At 41.2% G+C, this 23,267-nt stretch overlaps 1 protein-coding gene across 2 annotated transcripts in view; it reads left to right on the forward strand.

The window, feature by feature from the left end:
• Positions 1–23,267, forward strand: part of LOC123979517 (transcription regulator protein BACH2-like) — a 58,349-nt gene that overhangs the window by 6,841 nt on the left and 28,241 nt on the right. For both annotated transcript variants that reach the window (XM_046063464.1, XM_046063465.1), the window contains exon 2: positions 19,911–20,193. In XM_046063464.1, coding sequence (XP_045919420.1) covers positions 19,927–20,193 — 267 coding nt within the window. In that variant the 5' untranslated portion in view covers positions 19,911–19,926. The remainder of the gene's footprint in view (positions 1–19,910; positions 20,194–23,267) is intronic.

Genomic DNA, 23,267 nt, shown 5'->3' on the forward strand with positions numbered 1-23,267 from the left:
CCTGAATGACGCGTACTTTCACGTTCCAGTCATCCCTGAACAAAGGAAGTTCCTGTGGTTCTAATTCCGGGGTGTCCAGTACCAGTACAACCGCCTGCACTTCGGTTACTCCCTGGCCCCGCGCACTTCCGGCTCTGGAGCCGCTGCAGCGGTTGGGCATCAGGGTCCTGTTTTATCTGGACAATCTGCTGCTGCTGGCGCGGTCCCAGGACAAGGCGGTCAGTCCCTCCTCCTCTCTCGCTGGCTGCAGGTAACGTTACCGAGTAGAAGGAGGAGCGGCTGGTTTGCCTCAGCCAGCAGCTGAGTTTTTAAGACTACAGTCTGTGCTCCAGACAGACAGCTTTCTATTTAGCTTGTTTTTAACATTTGGCTAATGCCAAGCTAGCGTTACCTGTGCTTGTATAAAACATACAGGATGAGATACTGAGGACAGAGATGATTAAATTAACCATGTCTACATGTTTAAACGTTACCTTACAGACAGGTTCAATTCAATTTTATTTATATAGCGCCAAATCACAACAACAGTTATCTCACAGCGCTTTGACGTTGTCGCTGTCTTCCTCGGCTGAAACGAAGTCCTTTTCAACACCGTTGCGAAGTCGCGCTGGATGAAAAAGACTATACCGAGCACCGTCAATGCCACGATGATGGAGCCTGACATTGTTGAATGCTATCTTGGCAGTGTGGTCAGGGAAGACTGAAATGGTCAAGTCTCTGACTTTAATCTGTCGGAGTTCTCTAGCGCGGCGCAAAATGTCACAGTCACTGTAATAATGACATCTGCGCACAATGGAAGGTGGACGCTCACTGGGCTTGGGTTTAGGTTGGAGGGTCCGGTGGGACCAGTCCAAAAGCGGTTCCCTTACCAGACTGAACGCTTCCGTCAGTAAGGTGGCTACAGCAGTGTTTTCAGCAGTCTTCACATTTATTTTCCAGCATGGCTACGTTCGCTGTGAGGGGGGTTGTAATTCCCAACTCGCACCACTAGATGCCACTAAAACACTGAACCTTTAAATAAAAAGTAAAAAAATGTCGTCACATGTAGTGACAGTAGTAGTAAAAAATACTGGCTCTGTCTCAAAAAATGGTTGCAAAATGCGATAATCTGGAGCCCTGTATATTTATTGTAATTTCATGTAATATTATAATGAATCACACAGAATCAATGTCCTAGTCTGGCGAGAGTTGAAAGCAGTTAAACATCAGTATGCTTTTCCTGAACACCCAAGTAGTGAAATTGCTCTTCTCATGGTTACAAATGGTCTTCTGATAGAAGCAGATTAGAGCAGTGTTCTGCATTAGTGCTGCTTGACCCATGTGCAGTCTGTGACACTTGACACTCTGTGTGTGTGTGTGTGTGTGTGTGTGTGTGTGTGTATGCGCGCGCACATTGTGAAGGTATTGATGAGGACTGAGAAGGCATGAGAGTGAAAATACACAGGTCAGCTATTCAGCATCTCTAGATTGAAACTTAATCCCTGGTTAAACACACACAGACACACACACAGACGCAGACATTGCCCTCCATGTTAAATACCAACATGTGTCTCCTTCATAGATGTCCCACGCATCATCTTCCAAGCCCTATAGTCCATTTACTACTCTACTTTACACGTGCCCTTCACAACCTCTACAGTATTGCTCTGACATGAGTATGCTGTCAGGAGAGTTGACTACACACCTGAGGGACAAAAGGGTTTTTGACAATGGCAAGATGAGTTACACAGGATTGAAGGAGGCTGAGGGCTGAGCAAACAGTGTTGGCAGTGACCTCAGAGGTCATTTATCAGGATCTCAAAGACCGCAGTGCAAGTGAAAGCCTCCCCAGAGCTGGTTTGTCAACAAAGGCTCATTGTTGAATGGGAGATGCTGATGTCTAGGCGGTATATTTCCAGAGTTCAGGAACTCGCAAGGGAGGGCTCTGGTAATGTACCTGGGTACATTACCAGAGCTTGCCATTACGGAGCGCTATCTTTAGCTGGGAACTGTTCTGAAGAAAGATAAAGTTTCACTTCTATTTGCATGACTTTAATCTGTTTATGTGAGAAATTAGAGACAAGCAAGCAGACATAGACCCAATATGATTTGCTTGATGCTTGACCTCCAGCTTCACCAGTGCCTTAACTGGGTAAAATGTTCGTGAACTGTGAGGCCCGTCCAGCTGCGACTGCTCCATTCGTACCCCCTGACACTGAGAGCAGACTGTCCCCTCACTGGAGGCGGAGCTCTGCAGACACACCTGCTGTGTCTTCTGCTGATTTGCTGCTAGTTTAGCATCTTTCAGTTACTCCTTTCCTACATAGTTTTTGTCATGTGCCTTTAGTTCTTACTCTGTATCAAATGGGATTTGAATGTAGTAAAGTACAACATTTGAACCCACTCCACCTGGGTGAGACAGACGGCCGCCCACCCTGTGTCACGGGTCTTGTTCATGGTGGGAATTGCTCTACATGAAAAGTGCAATGAGAAAAATTTTTTTTTGTAATAAATTGAAATAGAAATAAAAATACTTAAATTCAAATTACAGATTAAAAACAACTACACAAAGTACACAAAAACAACTTTGTTACAGTAACAAAACATTTTTAACTGAAAATCTGACATAGCAGGGCTTGCTTCCTAATGTATTTCAAGACTAAAACCTGAATAACAGATTATTCTTTTTTCGAAGGAAAAGGAGGCTGACACACTGGATTAATGAGCTCTGGTAATTCATCTTTGCATAAGCAGGCACATGGCCCGTCTGATGTGTGTAGAGGTGAGGTAGAGGGGTTACTGTGTAGCAGCCTAGTGTCTCTTTGGACATGATTTAATGAAGATAACCCCATTGGACAGCTGTGCTTAACCAATCTGATGTGACACATCTCCAATCAGAGGACTGCTATATGGATATATTCATCCACACAGCAGTCCTGCTGTCATCAGATGCCTGCAGGGATTTAATAAACTGAAGGAGATGCTTTTCATATAGAATCAAAAACCTTATTTTTATATAGATTAATCTAGAAAGATGTATGTGTTAGGTTTGATTAGGCAGAGATAAAAAAAATCGCTTTCTCAAGTTTCTTAAATTCTTCGGTCTGAATGAAATGATTGGCTGTGCTTATTACAGTCCTGCCATAGCCACAGTTACTGGATTTTTGTGTCAGAGCATTTGATTCATTGATTGATGTTGGGATATAAAGATAATTTCAACAAATAGTATTGCCTATTCCAGCTTTAAGACACTTTTTGAACAATGGCTTTTATTTGAGAATTGTTGTCTCATTTCACAAAAAAAACTGCTCCTAAAAATAAATATGTGCGAACTGGAAAAATGTGAAAGACTACAACCTACCATAACCTTCCACCCCTTGCTGCTAGTGGTTCAGAACATTGTGGGACTGGCCGTCCGTTGCTCTGTGGGCCGTTTAAGCAGCTCGATAAAGAAAAACAGCGAGAGAGATGCGTCGTCTGCAGCTGAAGCGGTGAGACAGAACACAGAAGATAAGCAAGGTCTGGGTTTGGCTAGCTGGATATTGAGCTATATCAGGTGCCGTTTCTGGTAACATGTTAAAATTTTCATAAAGTCCATGGGCTCATCAGTGTCACTTTTTGTAAACCGACCAATCACAGCCTGGAGGGGGCGGGACATTAAAAACAGTTTGACATGCTGCAGCAAACTTTGGAAATGTTGAACTCGTTCTGCATGAATGCGTCTGATTGTTGACGAGTTAGCACTTAATTTTATAATATCATACTAATACACTGATTTCTACTAGTCCCTCCTGCAGGTATGGGATAGAGGCTCTGCAGTGGATGATGTAGATGTAGATATGTGCTGCTTCTAGCTGCCTCCTCCTGAAAACAACACACTCCCCTTGTTCTGTTTTACATCTGTTTTACTAAAGTTATTGTTCTAAATATTGTTCAGTAGTTTACATAAAGTGTGGCGTGGGTGGTGCTGGTGTATTGAGTATCTGTCCCTAGTTCAAAAACTACAAGTCCAACATTCCACAAGCCATAATGCGCCAATCAAAGTGGAGTTTTCTGTGACGAGCATTTTACTCAGCACTGTGATGAGTGATCAGAGTTATAAAGTTTCAGAAAAATCTGTTTTTAAGGCCCATGCTGAGTGTCCAGATACCAGGGTCTTCACTTCCATAGTCCTCCACTGGTTTCACATCTTAATGGTACACAAGGAGAAGGAGCATACACACACACGCAGTATAAATATGAATGTAATACATTGCTTGTTAATAAACTCTGTGTTACTTTAGCATTTTTCACTGTACTCTTAAATGTTCTCATTTAGGAGCACATGCACTCCTTGGGAAAAAGGTTAGCATAGAGCCCTGTACCTTAATCTCTACTGTGATTTAATTTTGCAGTGATCTGCCTCCTGTTGCAGTTGTTCGACTAATGTTCATTGCACATGTAAAGCAACACTTCCACAGCTACAATTGCAGTTTTAGTGCATCTATGTAACTATGTATGTAACTGTGACAGAAGGTCCAGCAGGGAGGAATCCGAGTAGTGAGAGATGACAACAAACAAACGTTCTTCCAGCTTGTTGTATTCAGCCCCAGTAAAAGGGATTCTGGAGACACCGTAACAATTACCATGAACAACGACACTGCAAATAATGTAAGCTGTGTAAGCTAGCTAAATTGTGGGTTAGAAAACTGTGGCTACAGCTGCTACTGGGAAGCTAACATGAAGCTAACATCCAGAGAGGATGTTCGCTGAAGTTGACAAAAATTGGATAAAATCAGTTACGCCACCTGTAGCTTTCATTTAACTGTGTTTTGTAGCCCCTTTTCTCTGAATGCTGGATTAGGAATATTTGCAAACATTTATATAAAATGTATTTTCATAAATAATTCAAGATGGGCATTCTCTATTATTTTATTCTTTTATAATTTTTTTATAACTTGCCTTTGTTTATTCCGTATTTATATATTTCTACATTTATTTATGTCAACTGTATGTTTGTCTACGTGCAGTACCTTATATCCAAAGCAAATTCCTCGTATGTATAAAAGACTGCTTGACAATAAAACTTCTTATTCTGATTCTGAAATAAATGTCATCAGAGGTTTTGTCAGAACTCCTCAATCTTTATTTATCTCATAAATGTACACACGCACACACATACTGTATAAGCACACAGCCTACTCTACAGACACAGATGAAAATAATAAGACATAATCAGGGCAGGGGAGAAGGCAGGAAAGTAGGGCGTAGCAGTACGTTGGACTGTACCTACACACACATACTACTTCACACTGTGAATTATTAGTGTTTGTTCATTCAGATTTGGGTGTAGCTGCATCTCTGGGGGAAATCCCTGCCTGGACTTAGGCTCTGCTGCTCCTGTGATGAATAATTCACTTCTGGATGTTTCTGCTCTGCCTACTGGGCTGCACTGTGTGTGTGTGTGTGTGTGTGCGTGCATGCGCGTCTGTGTGTGTGTGTGTGTGCGTGCGTGCATGCGTGTGTGTGTGTCTGTGGCCACCTTTGCTCGTTTCTGGCTGTCTCAGGGGTTTGAATCGCCTTAGATATGTGTGTTTGATTGATGGTTCTGCCAGGCTGAATGTAGGCTAACGGAGCAGGCTGATGAGGGGAAAGACCTGAGCAGCCATAGAGAGCTGCATTATGGGGAATACTGGCAGTGCCACTTGGTTCGGAGGAAACTCGCTGCTCTGCTTCAGTGGGTTTTGACTATTTGATGGTACTTGATTTGAGAGCTGTATTTAGACACACAGGTCAGACACCTTGCTGTCATCGTAGATGCTAACCTCAGTTTCCAGAGCCACATGGTTAAAACTGGATTTTATCATTTAAGAAATGTTGGGACGGTAAGAAGCTTTTTATCCCAGGGGAACGCTGAAACAAATGTTCATGCTTTTATTTCCAGCTGCTCCAGAATGCAACTGCAAAAGTTTTAACAAGAAAAATGAAATACAGCCTGTGCTGAGGTCGTTACACTGGCTTCTTAAGACCTACATGGTCTGGCACATCAAAATCTCCACGACATGCGGTCACAGAGACCCTCAGGTCATCTTGAACACTAGTTTACAGGTGACTAGTTATTCTACGGGTCTCAACGGAAACTAGTGAAAGTGCCTTCCCCAAGCTGCTGGAACCTCAATGTGTTAGGTGTGCACCAGTGCTATGCAATGTTATCTTTTAAAACCAAACTCAAAACTTTGCCTGTGCCTTTGACAAGCTGTGCCTGTCAGTCTGGTTTGCTTAAACCCGCAGTGGAACTTTTGTCTCCCCATTCTGACAGTAATAATAATAATAATCATAACAATAATAATACATTTGATGGTACTTAAAGACACTTTACAAGGTAAAAAAGACAAAACAAGGTCAGCATTAAAACCACAATAACAACTAGAGATAACTATTTAAAGTTGAAAGCGCTGCGTTTAATAAACTCACCCGCGATTCCATTTCAAGTGCACTGCATGTGGATCGATACCAATGTGGTACTGAGTGACATCTGCAGTGGTGTGTTCACTGTATTCACTAATGTAAAAGTCCACAGTGTCCGCGTCTTCTAATGTAATACCATATAACATCTCTCTCTGTTTCTCTGCAAAATGCTAAAATGTGTCGCCAAATATACTTAGGCAGCTGTTAATATTCCCAGGAGGCCCGCCTACGTAAAGTATATGTAGGAAACACTGTATTTAAAGTTATTTTCTTCTAACTACCTGTGTCACATGACTATTTTGGTCAAGTCACGATTGAGTGATTATGCCTGCAAGTGTAGACTACTTTAATTAACCCAAGATGGATGATAATAATAATAATAATAATAATGACAATAATAAAAACACAATGTCCTCCTTGGTGAATCATTACACCGCTAATATCTACCAGAATGAGTACAGACTATAAACAGTCAATGGGAGTGAGAATAAAAATTTGCAAATACAGATCATCTAAACCATTTGCATATCCAGGCCATAGACTGCTGGATGGACTGGATGGATGGATGGCCATAGACTGTATAAAAGAAGTGGACGTAGTCATCGTGACGTCACCTGTTGGTTTGTGGACTGCCGTTTTGAAGCTTCGAGTTTGGCCGATAGGGTGCTGACGTGTTGATTTTTTGTAACCAGCGGCACAGGACGTGAGACTGTGAAGCCAACGGCTCTGTGTGGAGATAGCTAGCTTGCTTAGCTAGATGCATCTGTAATTGACGTTAACTATCATTTTAACTGGGATGATGATTTTGGCTAGCAAAAAACAGGCTTTAAACAAAATGTACTCACTAGAGAAAATGAAGAGAAAGTTTTTCAATTGCGCTGGTTAAATTTACACAGTGCCGTGGGTAAGAGTCACTCTAGACTGATTGACAGGTTGCCATAGTAACAACGTGTCAGTCACAAGTTTGTCCCGCCATGAAGCATACTCATGCTTTATGGTCTATTTTCCTCTAAATAGGACCATAATTTACTAAATGAACATCATGCTGTATTAAAGAAGACTTGAAACTAGCGACTGAGAAGTCATTATGAAAGTGTTTACTGAGGGAATAAATCAGCAGTAGGGTCATTTGGAACCGGACTTCTTTTTGCATCCAGAGGAGTCGCCCCCTGCTGGCTGTTAGATAGAATGCAGATTAATGACAAGATGGCACCGCAGATGGCCACCTCTGGATTACCCTCCGTAGTGCTTTTTGTGTTTTTGCTTATTAACTGTGTTTTCTGCCGTCCCTCTCTGGTAACATTCACCAGAGAAGAGCTCTTAAATATTGGACTTTCACCTGCTCACACTATTCCACCGCTCCTTAACGACCCTGGAACTTTCCTGGAGTTATTAGTGCAGCCTTGGGACTCTCTGATCACTGTCTGGTTTATCTTATCTCGACTTACAGGCAGCGACTGAAATCTGTTAAACCTGTTTTAAAGAGTGTGAAAAGATGGACCAACGAGTCAAAGCTGGAGTTACAGGCCTGCTTTGACTGCACTGACAGGAGTGTTTTTGAGGCTGCAGCCACTGACCTGGACGAACTAACTGACACTGTGACATCTTACATCAGTTTTTGTGAGGACATGTGTGTGCCGACTAAAACCTTCCAGACATTCAACAACCAAAAACCCTGGTTCACAGCGAAACTCAGGCAGCTTTGTCAGACCAAAGAGGAGGCCTTCAGAAGTGGGAACAGAGTCCTGAACAACCAGGCCAGGAACACTCTGACTAAAGAGGTCAAAGCAGCAAAGAGGAGCTACGCTGAAAAGCTAGAAAACAGCTTTGCAGCCAACAATCCTGCGTCAGTGTGGAGAAGCCTGTGGACACTTACTAACTACAGCAGACCATCCCCCAACACTGCTGGTACTCAACGACTGGCTGACGAGCTGAATGGGTTCTATTGTAGGTTTGAGAAGCCCACAGTCACACCTCTACCCTGCTCCAACACCATCTTCAGTCATCTTCACCCTATGACACAGTGCCATCCCCCCTCTCTGACCTCTCACCTGCACTCAAGATCTGTGACGAGGACATGAGCCAGCTCTTCCAAAGGCAGAAGATCAGGAAGGCTTCTGGCCCTGACGGTATGTCTACATCCTGCCTGAAATCTGCGTAGACCAGCTGGCCCCCATCTTCACACAGATCTTCAACAGATCACTGGAGCTGTGTGAAGTTCCCTCCTGCTTCAAACACTCCACAATCATCCCGGTCGCCAAAAAACCCTCCATCTCTGGACTAAATGACTACAGTCCTGTCGCCCTGACATCTGTAGTCATGAAGTTCTTTGAAAGACTGGTGTTGGCCCACCTGAAGGACATTACAGGCCCCTTGCTGGACCCCCTGCAGTTTGCCTACAGGGCTAACAGGTCAGTGGATGATGTAGTCAACTTGGGACTTCATTACATCCTGCAACACCTCGACTCTCCAGGGACATATGCAAGGATCCTGTTCATGGACTTCAGCTCAGGGTTCAACACCATCATCCCGGACATCCTCAGCACCAAACTCACCCAGCTCACTGTGCCAGCCTCCACCTGTCAGTGGATCACAAACTTCCTGACTGTCAGGAGTCAGCAGGTGAGGCTGGGGAACATCACATCCAGCACCTGGACTAATAGAGCCACCACTCTGCCCCACATCACCATACTCAACAGCCCTGTGTCTGCTTTGGAATCCAGGTTTCTGGGATCCATTATATCCCAGGATCTAAAGAGGGAGCACAACACTGACACCATCATCAAGAAGGCCCAGCAGAGGATGTACTTCCTGCAACAGCTCAGGAAGCTCAACCTGCCTAAGGAGCTGCTGATCCACTTCTACACAGCCATCATCCAGTCTGTTCTCTGCACGTTCATCACTGTCTGGCTTGGATCTGCCACCAAAAAGGACAGGAGCAGACTGGAGCCACAGAGGGGCACAGCTACGGACGCTGACCCAGAGCTTCAAATCAGGATTCATCAGTCAATTAGTGTTTTTTAACATTTTCCGCAGTCTTTTTCCGCAGTTTTGTCTTTACCTGGAGCTTTTAGTTGCTAGTTAAAATAAATATGGAACTTTTAGCGATTTGGATTGCACTATACTTTGTACTTCTGGTGATCCCTGGAAGCCTTGAATTAATTAGTGAAGGTCGAAGTCGGCTTGTGTACACAAGGGAACACCTGCTGACACTGCAGACTCGGGTAGGAGTCTTTGATTTCCCAACTGCCAAGTGATTCTTTGGATTTATTGAGGAACACACGCCAGAGAGCAAAGAATAAGGTAAAGAAACAGGGTTCGAAAGGAGGAATACGGGAGAGGCTGAGGAAATGTGGCTCGCGGTTTCCACTATCTCAAATTACACTCTCAAATGACATGAAGGAAACTTTAAGCATAGTAATCTTATCTGTCTCGTTGAAACCTGGCTAAAAGAGGACACTAATATTTCCCTAAATGGCTACACAATTACTAGAGCGGACAGAGACAGAATCAAGTCTCAGAAATCGGTTGGCGGAGGATTGTGCTTATTTGTTGACAAACGATGGGCATCACAATGGACTATTCATGAACAAATGTGCACTCCCGATTATGGAATTGTGGCAGTATCATTTCGGCCGTTCTGTTTGCCGAGGGAGTTTGGAAAGATTACAGTTATTTTAACATACGTTCCTGGACCTAACAACAGTGAGGCGGCCGACAGGTTAACGCAGAGTTTTAACAATGCACTCTCACACTCACCAGACCAGCCGGTCTTTATTATGGGTGATTTTAAAGCCTGTAAACTATCTGACCATCTCCCGAACCTGGAGCAATATGTTGACTGTCTAACACGCCAGTCGCGAATCCTTGATCAGTGTTGTGGAAATATACAAAGCAATTTGTCGTCCACATCTTGGAAAATCGGACCACAATGTTGTTCATTTGCTTCCAAAATATAAAGCCAAGTTAAAACAAGAGAGGCCAGTCACCAAAGAGATTAGAATATGGACTATTTGAAATTATGTGAAATCAATGTTACTTCTCTTAAAACTATCAAGATTTATCCTAACAACAAAGAATGGGTTTCTAAGGAAATGAAGTGGTGTCTTAATGAGAGGAGAATTGCATTTATCAAAGGGGACATGAGTTTAGTAAGAGAGACGAGGGGGGAACTCAGAAGCATCACTAGGAAAAGTAAAGAAGATTACAAGAATAAGATAGAGAAGCAACTACATAATGGTAATGCGAGGGATGCCTGGAATGGTCTCAATAATATGATGGGTAGGGTTGTAAGGAAGAGGGACATCTTTCCCTCAAATATTTCTTCTTATGCCAATGATTTAAACCAGTTTTATTGCTGATTTGATTCTGGGCATAATCATACTATCTGTGATAACTTGTTCATTGATGTCGCCGACCACCCACCAATTATATTTAGTGAGATTGAGGTAGCAGCTAGCCTAGCAAGGGTTAATCCTAAAAAGCCCCAGGCTCTGATGGTCTGAGGGGGTAGGTAATTAAAAGCTGCATTCCACACATTAAATCTGTTTTTGCTATAAAAAAAAAAATGTAAACATTCAGTGCCACAGTCATGGAAATTATCTACAATTATTCCTGTGCCTAAAAAGAAAGGTGTCTAAAAGTTATGCCAGAGTTTTGTTTTTGGATTTTAGCTCTGCCTTTAACTCAGATACACATTCTATTGCAGAGGCTATCTGACCTTGGTGTTAAGGGCTGGCTTATTTTATGGATTAAGGACTTTCTTTCCCAACAGCCCCATAGAGTGTCTATGAATGGCATTAGGTCAGAGCAACTTGTTGTAAATGCAGGTGCAGGGCTGTGTCTTATCACCCATACTGTTTTCTATCTACATCAACGAGTTGCAGATCCAGGATTCGACTTCTTATTTGTATAAGTACGCGGATGATATGGCTTTAGTTGGGTTAATGCATGAAGGGGAGAAGGATGGGGAGAGAGCATATTTTTCCCATATGGACAAATTAATTAGCTGTTAGTGTTCAAACAGTTCTCTAGTCATAAACACCAGTAAAACTAAGGAGGTGGTAATCCCCAGTAACAACATCCCACTTTGCCTAAACACAGTAAACATTAATGACCGTTCTGTTGACATTGTGGAGGACGTTAAATACTTAGGCAGTCTACTTTATAGTAGATTGAGTTTTACAGCAAACTCTGACTATATCTATAAGAAGGCTATGCAACATATGTATTTGTTAAGGAAGTTGAACAGCTTCTCTGTAAGCAAAAACATTCTAGTCTATAAAAGTCTAGTGGAGAGTGTTCTCACGTACAACATATTAACATGTTATGGTAATCTTGGGGCTAAGAATAGGTCCAAATTGACTAAGATTGTGAAGATGGCTGGGGAAATCATACGGAAACCACAGAGACAGCTGAGTGAGATATATACGCTCCACTGCAGACAGAAAGCACAGCAAATTGTGGGGGATTCTTCACCCCCTTTTTGCTGAATTTGACAACCTCCCCTCAGGAAGGTGTTATAGAGTACCCAGGGCAACAAAAAAGCCTTTTAAAAAACTCTTATCCCTCGTGCAATTGTTTTGATAAATTCATAACAAATAACCAGCCTACTGGAAGCTCCTATTGGTATTGGTTTTTGTGTTAAATGTAAATGTAAATGCTCCGTACTTGTATAGTGCCTTTTTAGTCTTTTCGACCACTCAAAGCGCTTTTACACTACATCTGTATTCACCAGTCGTACACATTCATACACTGAGCCTAAGTGCTCAAACGGAAACTAACATTCACACACATTCATACACTGGCGGAACAGCCGCGCTTGATGTGTATTTGATGTTTTTAATGTTTTTCTAATGAACCTGGTGAAGCCAAAGACAAGTTTCCAAAAATGGATATCAAAGATTTATCTTACAATGGACAGGACTGCAGAAAAGATCATGGGTGCCACTTATACATTTCCAGAGTCAGGAAACCATCAGGAAACATCACTGCAGATCCATCTCACCCCGGGCGCAACCTGTTCCAGCTCCTCCCCTCTGGTAGGCGCTACAGAGCACTGTACGCCAAAACCAACAGACACAGAAGCAGTTTCTTCCCACAAGCCATCACTCTGATGAACAGCTGATTTCTGACACATGGTGTCAGGAACAATTCCTGTGCAATAACCCAGTAACTGCCTGTAATCAGCAAACTATTTACTGGCTAACACTTATTATTTATTCACCATTCTCTATTTCAGAGCTGTTCATACTGTTATATTGTCATATTGTAGAAACTGTACCAAATCCACCTACCTCAAGTACAGAACACCTGCACAATAATACTTATACTTATTTATTCAAGCATCCTTTGCACTATGTTCCATTGCACTGTGTACATGTGTACATGTATGTGTACCTGTATATCACATCCACCTCCAACATGTACATACTCCTGCATCCTTTGCACTCTACTTACTACACTGACCATACAGTGCAGTGTATGGTTTAACACACTGTATTTCAGCAGCTACAGTTCTTCACTCCTCAGCCCAGGTAGCTGTGTCTCATCTTCTCCCTCCTCATCTTCAGTTGTACTGTTTGGGGATTATGGATATCAGCTAGCTGCCTGTCAGTTGCTGCTGAAACATCCCATTCTCTCGTCACACGTATTGAAGCACGACCCAGACAAGATGATGAAACCACGGGCAATGTCTTGTTTACCAAAGCCCCTCAACTGCCTCTCAACATTTCACCCAGTGTGGTCGAGCTGGAAAAAAGACCGAGAACACGGAGAACATCAAAGACTGGGCTAATTCAAAGTGAGAAATGTGGAAAGTGGGAAATGTTTATGCAATTTCTCAAAATAATTTCTGTATTTTGTTGGGATGGTGTTGTCAATACTAACTGCAGAGCTACCTCTGGCTCTCACATCTCAAGTAATCATACTCACAGGGCTGTTTAAGTCCAATTGGAAATGGAACAAACTGCAGCACTTATCTTAATCTTCAGAAATGAATGAGGCTCAGAATGAGGCGGAGGTGTTATAGTCCTGATCTCTGTGCCTTCAACTGGTTCATGCAAACAAGCAACATATTCTAATAATTATATAATTGAAGAAAATGACAATTATCACGTTGAAGCATATTTTTATTTAAAAGAAATAAAGGTGGCCTATTCAACATTAAATCAAATACAACATAAAAGCCATTGTGTTCATTTCCACAAACAACAGGTTCTTTCAAATCAGATCAAACATCAACTCTTGTCCCTCCAGGATTTGGCGGGCCTTTTAGTGATTGTTGCGGTCTAAAATGTCTGATTTTGTAGCAGCTTTTCGAAGAAATTGTGATGAAAGTTGCGATGTTTTGGGGCATTTTTTGCGATGAAATTGTGGGAATAAGTGAAAACTGCAAAGGTAGATATTTTTAACAGTGGAATAATAGTTGAATCATTAAACAGTCCCTCCAGGATTTCCCTGGCCTAACCTTAACCACAACCCTGCATATTTAAGCCGGCTTATCTTGACTCTCTAAGCACTTAGACAGAGATGCAACAGCCTGTGTGACAGTAATTTGTCTCGCCTGATGTCCTCCATGTATTTCTGCCACTCTGTGTGTCAGTAGACGATTTCCCTTTATGTTCGACCACAGTACTGCACGTTTTGCAAAACAGGGTACCCCCGCTTTGAAAGAAGATCACAATCATTTATTTGTCGGCAAATGTGAGATGCTGGTTAAGGAAGTGATCAGCTGACGTATGACAACATTTTGCTAGAAACGGTGATGATAGGTCAAACTTGCAGAAAGGTTGCGGTCAAAATTGCAAGTCACGCTGAATTCACAGGGACTTTTGAGTTAATAGTTGTGATTGCGAAATCCTGGAGGGACATGTTAAATATTGATCTGCAGCTTTCTGTAGTGTCCCAGTGATATTTGTTGTTATTGAAACATGTCACATGACATGGTTTTAAGCTCTGTTTGAGACTGAGAACATGACCTGAGAACATGATTTGCCTTTATCAGTGGCTGTGATGTTCTCAGGTGTAGGTACTGTAATCAACTAATGTCATGTTCTACAGGAGTTGGTTGCACCAACAGGGCTTACGCCTGATCTTAAGGTATGTAGGTCTTAACTCAGCAAGTCCAACCTAATAGTTACGCCAGTTGCACCATCCAGGCATAAGTCCTCTTCTTTCTAAGACCAGACGTAAATCTTACGCCTAGTCAGTAGCAGGTGTAAAGTCAAAATCTAGGCAAGTTTCTATTGTAACAACTTGATAACTCAGCAGTAAAGACACGGCACAGACTTACAATGAGCTGGCTTTTACACAGGAGAGTTATTAGGGACAGAAGCAATCCATTGGACATTTACAATGCTGAGGAGCTGATGAGATGTTTCGATTCTGTTGGAGAGTTATATATGAATTTGTTGAAGAGCTGTCACCCGAGATTGGCAGCATTGACACCGCATTACAGCTGTTAATAGTGCTATGGTTTTATGAAAATGGTGCGTTTCAAAACACTGTTGGAGACATGATTAATGTCCACAAATCCAACGCATGTCGGGCAATCCGCAGATCGCCTTGAAGACAAATCTTTTTTTGCTTTGCTCAGGAGGTCTTTCCACTTTTTCCTCACTTCGCTCTCTGTCCGAAGGCAGCCTGAGTCTGAGCAATCGTTAATGGCCTCCGTTATCTGTCTTCATGTTGTTTGTTTCTTCTTCTTAGTTGTTGAGTTTGATTGCTTGGCAGTCAGTGTGTGTCTGTGCTGACTGTACAGCTCTATTAACTTTTGTATCTCAATATTGGTGAAATTTCCTTTTTCTTTGATCCTCTATTGATACGGCTACAAGTTAACAAAACAGCGGAAGATAGTTTACAGCATAACCTAGCAACGCACGCTGCTAGGCAACAGCTATAGTTCCGTGGCCATTCACATGAACGCACATTGCTAAGACCAGGCGTAGTTAAGCTTAGGCTTAAGTTTGGTTGGTAGATCAACTCTAAAGACCGGTCTTAACCCCTTAACGCCAATTGTCGCAAATTTGCATCACACCTCTTTGTTTCAGACTGCAGCTGATATAGCTGTTTGCGCATGTTCAATACGTACCTGGGAACCTTTTGCAAGCACTGGTTTCTCGTTTATGCCTGTTGTCGCTAATTTGCATCATACCTATTTGTTATTTTATTTTTTATTGTAAATAAATCCAGGCACCAAGGGATTAACTGTTGTGAATTTGCCACGTGCTTCAAACGCTGCACAACGGTGTTAATCATCACTTCCTGTGTCCCCATTGTGGCGCTACATAGCACTTGGCACTACAGTATAACTGACTATTAGCATGTAGATATGTTCGGGGCGTGACTTTTATCAAGCGCGTAAAGTTTGGTGCAGATGTGAGCATGTACACTGAAGTTACAACAACTTCCTCTTTCATGGCAAATCATTGATTTTGGACGCCATGTTCATGCCGTTTCACAAAAACTCACTATTTGTTCAACTTTTAATCGCCAGTGGGATTAGAGTAGACAATCTGAAGTTGGTCAGACTAATTCTCTAGGAGGAGTTTGTTAAAGTACGGAGTGTGCAAATCATCCAAAAATTACCATAAAATTGAAAATGGCCGACTTCCGTTGGGTGTTGGTTATTTTGCAGAAATAAGAAAGAAAGAAAAAAAAAAATTACTTCAGTTTCAATAGGGACCTTGCACATTTCGTGCTTGGGCCCTAATGAAGAATGAACATCTCAAACACTATCTAGTGCATCCAGTATGACCACTGACAGATAACAGGGCAATGTAAGCCTCACTGTTTCTGCACCACAGTCCATTATAAACCACATAATAGATGACGTTTACAAAGGCATTGTTGCTTTGCTTAATTAGATGCAAATGCAAATATCACCAAAATGTCTTTTGAATTTTTTGAAATACAACAGAAACACAAAGTAGTACTGACAGCCATAATTTCGTTAAAAAACGTTTTTAATGGGCATTTAGCATGTGAAAGTACAAATTACACACACATGTGCACATTAGGGAAGCAATATTCAAGAAAATTATTCACTATTGGTCACTTGATAGGCACACGGTCTTGTTATAAATCTCCATTAGCAGTAAAAATAAATGTTTTCCACCAGGGCAGTAAAATGTGAAGTTTAGCTGCTGATCAGAGCTTCCCTGCTGTTACTGTTTTATTGTCAATAATATTCATCAGCGGTTTGTCTCAGGAAGGTAACGTAGCAAAGCCATAACAGAGCGCTAGAAGAACTACATGAAAACATCTGCTAAATAACACGTGTGCTCCTTAATTTGTCCAAATGTCACTTCTCTTCTTACTTCTAACAAACCAGAAGACTACTCAGAGACTCTTTATTATTATTATTTCCTCTTCTTCTTTGTACATATTCAATCTGTAGAGTCTGTAGAGCTGTTTCTCCGTTGTCGGCTACTGTAGCAACATGGTGACGTCCATGGAAGGGGGGACCCTCGGTTATGTAGATAGAAATGTCTCATTCTAAGTTATAAAAACATAACGGTTCATTATGTAAGGTCTTTATACACCACTAGTTTTGGATATTATATTGCATTTCTGTCAATAAATCCTCAGAAATATTACACACTGAAACTTCAAAGGTACTCTCTCAACATAGTGAACTTGTTGTGTGCCATGTATTAGTACATTCTTTCTAGTGTCTTACATGTTTTTTTAAACAAGAGCATTTTCTTAAATTTGGAGGTTGATTGTTGACATTGGGAAAAGTGATCTGAGAAAATAATCTTAGCACAAGGTCCACCTACTGGGCCTTCGATGTGGCTAAAACTAGTCATTTCCTGTAAGTGGACCTTGTGCTAGAATGTTTTGTCAAACCAAGTTTTTTGAGTTTGTAATTACTATTTGCTTGAATCATACATTTAGACAGCATAGGGTATTTTTTTTCATTAAGGTTTGGATGACCTTTCTAGTGCTTTGTTAAAGTGACTGATATTCAGAGAAGAGTACAATAACATCAGATTGTACTGTAATGTGAGGAAATGCTCCGTGTTATTTTGGGCCTGATGGAGGCTCAAAATAAATGGTCAGTGGGTCACCCAAACCAGAAATCACCTATACCATGAGAACTCCTCAGGCCTATGGCTATACACAGCTAGCAGCACAGTTAGTAGTCAGTAGCAGAGTACAGTATGGGGTGCAGTAGAGTTCAGTAATAAGAAGGCACAGTCTGAGGAATACATCAGATGAGTAGACAAAGAGCAGTGTTAGTAAATGCATTTCCACCTTTTAGTGGCTTAAAAATATAGTGCAGTGGGTAAATAGTTTTGGTGAACAATATGCAAGCATCATGGAAAGCAATAGAGTAAGGTCTGAGCCTGAAGTGTTCCTGAGGGGAGGCAGGGGATGATCTACAATGCTGAGATGATTGGCCTGGGACACAGGGAGAAAAGCCAGAACACTACCTCAGCAAGCCCTCAGTGCTGCGCTCTGCCTATTCAAAAGCCATGAATCAGCAGAAAGCAGCCCCCTCTCTGTCTGCTGACACACACACACACACACACACACACACACACATACACACACACAGAGCCCAGGGCTGATGAGACAGACAGACTGCATGCTCAGCTGTCTGTTGGGGCTTTATGTACTACAGCAGTGAAACAAAACAATGGATAGACTGCCTGCAATCATTGTGGGAGACTGCTTTATATCTATGTATATCTACTTCTTTAATATCTATATCTGGATATATGTGTATTATATACATATAGATACAAGGTACAGTAACGCTGCAGTGAAAAGCTAAAAACAATTAGGGCTAACCTTAGCTGTTTTAAGATGATAAGAAAGTGCTTGGCATTTGCCTGTGCCTTGCGGCTTCTAAATTCAATGATTTTCTCACATCTGTGCTATATTCTATGTTTTACTACCAGGCAACCAGTCTAACTACACCATAGTGTCTTTTGTCATTTACAAGATTTTAAGCTTTGCAAACTTCATTGATTTTCATTTTGTAAAGCTTTGAATGTTTAAATTGACTTGGTCCTCAGTCTTTCTGCAGATATATCAAGATATTTGTATACCAAATCCTGTGAAATTTAGCAACAAACCTGTACTCATGTCTAGTTCTGAAATGTGTGCTCTTTTTTAAGCTGTAATTTTTGTGTTGTAAATTAGCATTCACTACAAACACTGTGATAGTTGCGTGGGATAGCTGATTTCAGTTTGTCTATGTATACTCTATCTGTCCCTATCAAATATACCATAAATAAATACCCTGTAGTATTCTACTGTTGAAATGTCTGAGACTCTGTCAGAGAGGTGGTGTGTGTGTGAAGCTTATCATTGTGGAGTCTTTTAAATCTTGGGAGCATGACGGTGCTCAGTGAATTTCATTAGAGTTTGACGATTATGAGATATCATAGTGTCACACACGACACAGACAGACAGCAAGTCCTGACACTGACAATCTGGAACCAGACAAGGTTTTCAATTTACTTATATCTTTCATGATCATTGCCTATTCGTTTTCTGTTGCACAACTAATTGATTGTCTCCTCTCTACACTATAGTATAGTACAATTTATTCAATGTTAGGGTTGAACGATTTTGAAAAATATCTAATTGTGATTATTTTGAATCTATTTGAAGATCATTATTCTCATGTTCTATGTAAAACATATTCAAATTATTATTGTGTGATTTTTGAAAGGCTCTATACCAAACAAAGACATTTTCTTAAGTCAGTAGAATATGATGTATAGTCCAAGACATCTTTACAGCACGAAAATAGATTTTGACACACATGTTGCCTTTAATAAATATTGCACCTCCTGCTATTTGAAAGTTGCAGTATTGATTTTGATTAGTTGTTCACCCCTATTTAGTATTCACTCAGTGGTAGAGTTGGACATGATTCAGTTTTTGTTACCTTTACACCTGTAGTTTACTGCAGTGCATGGCATTACTGACTCATTCAAAAAGACATGTTGTGGGACTGCACGGTACTGAATGTTTTTTGCTGATGCTACATAAACTTAAAACCTTAATAGCTCTGCAAATGATGCCACAGTGGCTAGCAGGTGATTGTGGTTAATTCTGAGTTAGATGGACACATACCGCAATCTTCCTCACTGATGGATATTTGCAGGCTCTTTATTTTCATACAAATTCACAATGCTTCTGAATAGCGACAATTGCATTGTGTTTGCATTTGTCATATTTTTCCCCCTCTCAAACTGAGATTTAAACTACTGCAAAAATACTACTTTGCTACCATGTTGCCCCCAATTCTATTCAGATATGAGTGCCATTTGTCTGTAAAGAAAAAACACTGACACACAAGACCACCAGATTTTGGCTTGTCTTTAGACATAGCAGTCCATCTAAGGACTTAATAAAATTCCTACAGTGTCATAGCGTCTTCAGGAATTGGACACAATGTTAGGTAGCCTTTGCATTCCGTGTACTGTAGCTAGCTGACATGGTGTTTTCTCTCTTCTATGCAGGGTGCTAGAGGGAGTGATGTCGGCAGGTGAGGAGCGGGATGGTGAGGCGCCAGCGCCCATGTACGTGTATGAATCCAAGGTCCACTGTGCCAATGTGCTGTTGAGCTTGGAGGAGCAGCGGCGTCAGGGCATCCTGTGCGACGTGACCGTGCTGGTGGAGGGTAGGGAGGTGCGCGCACACAGGGCCATTCTCGCTGCAAGTAGCCGCTACTTCCTGCAGGCTCTGCTGGGGCACAACAGGTCACCGGGCGAAGTGGAGCCCATCATTAACCTGCCAAACAAGGTAAAAGGACACACCAAGAAAACAGAAAAGAACAAAAGAAATGTTTCAGACAAAAATTCTAAAACATGGGAAAATAATCCTGATTAAATTAAATCTTATCTCAGTTTGAGCTGGGAAACACATTTAAACAGAAAGCCTGTTGATGAACCTTTGAAAGATGCAAGTATTCCTCAGGGGACACCCACATCTTTCCCTCCTTGCCCTCTAACAAAAATGCGTTGGGGTTAATGTTTTTATGGTAAATGCAACAAATAGGATCTAGTGTTTTTGGAGCTTGACCCACTCGAGGGACTAAGTCAGAACATTTCAGTCTCAGCTTCTTTGATTTTGACCATACTTTTTCAAATCTATCTCTTGCAAGGCCCCCTTTATGAAAGAGAAATACCTAATACATGGAGTATCCCCTTTAACATTTTCTGAAAACCCTTTGAAACACTTGATATCAGCCATCTAGAGAATGTCTGTGTTGATTTTGGTAGTGTTTGAACGAAGACTTGTGGAGATATAGATGTTAATTGATTTAGCATATTCTGAAAAATATAGAGTGACTGACTTCTGAATTGACCATAGGTTGCAGTGAGGAAAACGTTACATATCAGTGGATGTGCTGAAAAAATTTCAGCTCTCTAGGACGTACGGGTGATTTTTCTCAGATTTGTAGAAGTTTGGAATGAGAAATGTCTAGAAATTTACATTTCTTGTAAAAATAAATTGTACATAAAGACAAAAAAGTAAAAATTTATGAAAAAAACCCGAACAGATTGATGTATAAAAATTCTTTTGATAACTTTTGATCAGCGACGTCCATAGATGATCCTGCCAAAGTTTCAGGTCGACTGGCGAAACCGTCTGGGACGAGTTCGCAAAAATAGGTTTTAGAGTAAAGAGATAAAAATTTGTATAATTTGACATTTTTAGAGCCGAAGACCATCGGAGCAAAGATGCAGATAAATCCAGAGATTCACCTGATGAAAGAAGTTTGACTCTAATCAAAGCTGTTTTTGAGATAATTCCAAAAAAGTCAAGTTGATTGTTATAGCGCCACCATGAGGTCTATGAATGGTATTTTTTTTTTGCCTGAGTAGTGGGTAGAATTTGCAACCCACCTGTCAATTTTGGTGAGTTTTCATGCAACAACAAAAAAAAGAAAGAAAGAATAATGAGAACAAAAACAGTAGGGCTCCAGCAGCTTCACTGCTTGGATCCCTAACTATCAAAGAAATCACATAAAATCAAATATAGGGGACAAAACACGTCATCAGTCATACGTCATAAACTACAGTTTTATTTAGCATGATAAAAATAAACATAAATGACTTTAACTATAAGTCTGGGACTTGGTGGCCATGGTAATAAAGCTCAAAGTGAGGATTATTAGCCTGCACACTACAGTGGTGCACTAAAGTAGACTGAACATACATGACTCCATTCACCTCGTTGCCGGGGGTCAGTGTGCTAACTGCTGAGTGCTTTTTGTAGTTTTCTATTCAGTCAAATCAGATTTTAAAATAACAATTAATGAAAACAGGCTATTTCAAAAGTTGTTAACAATCTACAGTAGATATGATATTTGCTGTTTTATTAATAATTTTGCTGTGGTATCCTTTAGGCAGGTATTGTAATGAAGTCATAATTTTGGTATTATGACAACACTTGTAGCTCTGGATTTATAACATGGGATACAGTTTAGTAACTTTCAATGAGCTGAAAATACTCTACTGTAAATTATTCATGTTATTCAACATTATCCCGGATAACATAGGCTCTTCTGTAGTTTTGTGTTTATGATCTATTTCTCATATGATTGTGACTGTCAGTCTGTGTGTCCTGTCCAGAGTCTCTCCAGACAAATACTTTGGTGGAATTATGAATTTTAGCATGCATGTCTTTGTTGGTGGAAGGAAACCCACACAACCACGGGCAGAACTCCACACAGGAAGGCCTGGAATGACAAGGTTTGAACCCTGGACCTTCTTGCTGTGAGGCCACATTGCTCTCCACTGGCTCCATTGAAAGAGGAGAGAAACGGGGTTGGGGAGAGGGATGTGAAAACTGAGACAAATGGGAGAGAAAGGGGTTAGACGGCCTTATATACGTATGTGCAGGTGATTGGATTTGAGAGGCACAGGTGGATAAAATGAGTAAAGCACAGTTGGTACGATTAGTGAGAGAGAGAGGCGTGGTCTTGTTCCTGAACTTTAGTTATAATAACTTCATAACAAGAGGTCATGTAAGGCAATAATCCACATAGTAATCTGCCAAACAGTAACATAAACATCACTTCAGTACTACAGTACAGGAGAACGCACACCACCACCCCTAATGTATGAATAAACAAGATTTCACTATGTATCCACTAACCCACCACCCTCAGCTATTTCTACTGTCACTCTCACAAACACTACAATAGTTTTTTTTCTTACTTACCTGCCTGTTTGTTTCTCAGTGATGCCTGGTTCAACATAATGGTCAAGTGACCTACTACACCACCTGCTACGGAGCTGTGGTAGTAGCCATTAGGCGAGCAGTGCACGCAAGGAGCAACAGGAAGCCAATTAAAAATTACAAATTAAAAAAATGGAGTGACATACAGTATTCAATTCAATTCAATTCAATTTTATTTATATAGCGTCAAATCACAACAACAGTTATCTCACAGCGCTTTTCATAAAAGAGCAGGTCTAGACCGTACTCTATGATGTTATTTACAGAAGCCCAACAGTTCCCACCAAGAGCAGCACTAGGCGACAGAGGCAAGGAAAAACTTCCTTTTAAGAGGCAGAAATCTCGAGCAGAACCATGGCTCAGGGTGGGCGGCCATCTGCCTCGACCGGTTGGGGTGAAGAGAGAGAGAGGGAGAGAGAGAGAGAGAGAGAGAGATGGAAGGAGAGGAACAGAGAGAAAAAGAGAGGGATGGAAGGAGAGAGAGAGAGGGGAGGGAGGCAGCCTACACAATATACACACACAGAGGTACAGACAGTAAAGGTGATGTTGCTATAGACTAAATGAAAAATGGTACAGATATTTATAGTAGTGTTAATGATAACAATCGTAATGTTAATGATTATAATAAC

This window comes from Micropterus dolomieu, linkage group LG11 (assembly GCF_021292245.1).
Source record: "Micropterus dolomieu isolate WLL.071019.BEF.003 ecotype Adirondacks linkage group LG11, ASM2129224v1, whole genome shotgun sequence".
Classification (NCBI taxonomy): domain Eukaryota; kingdom Metazoa; phylum Chordata; class Actinopteri; order Centrarchiformes; family Centrarchidae; genus Micropterus; species Micropterus dolomieu.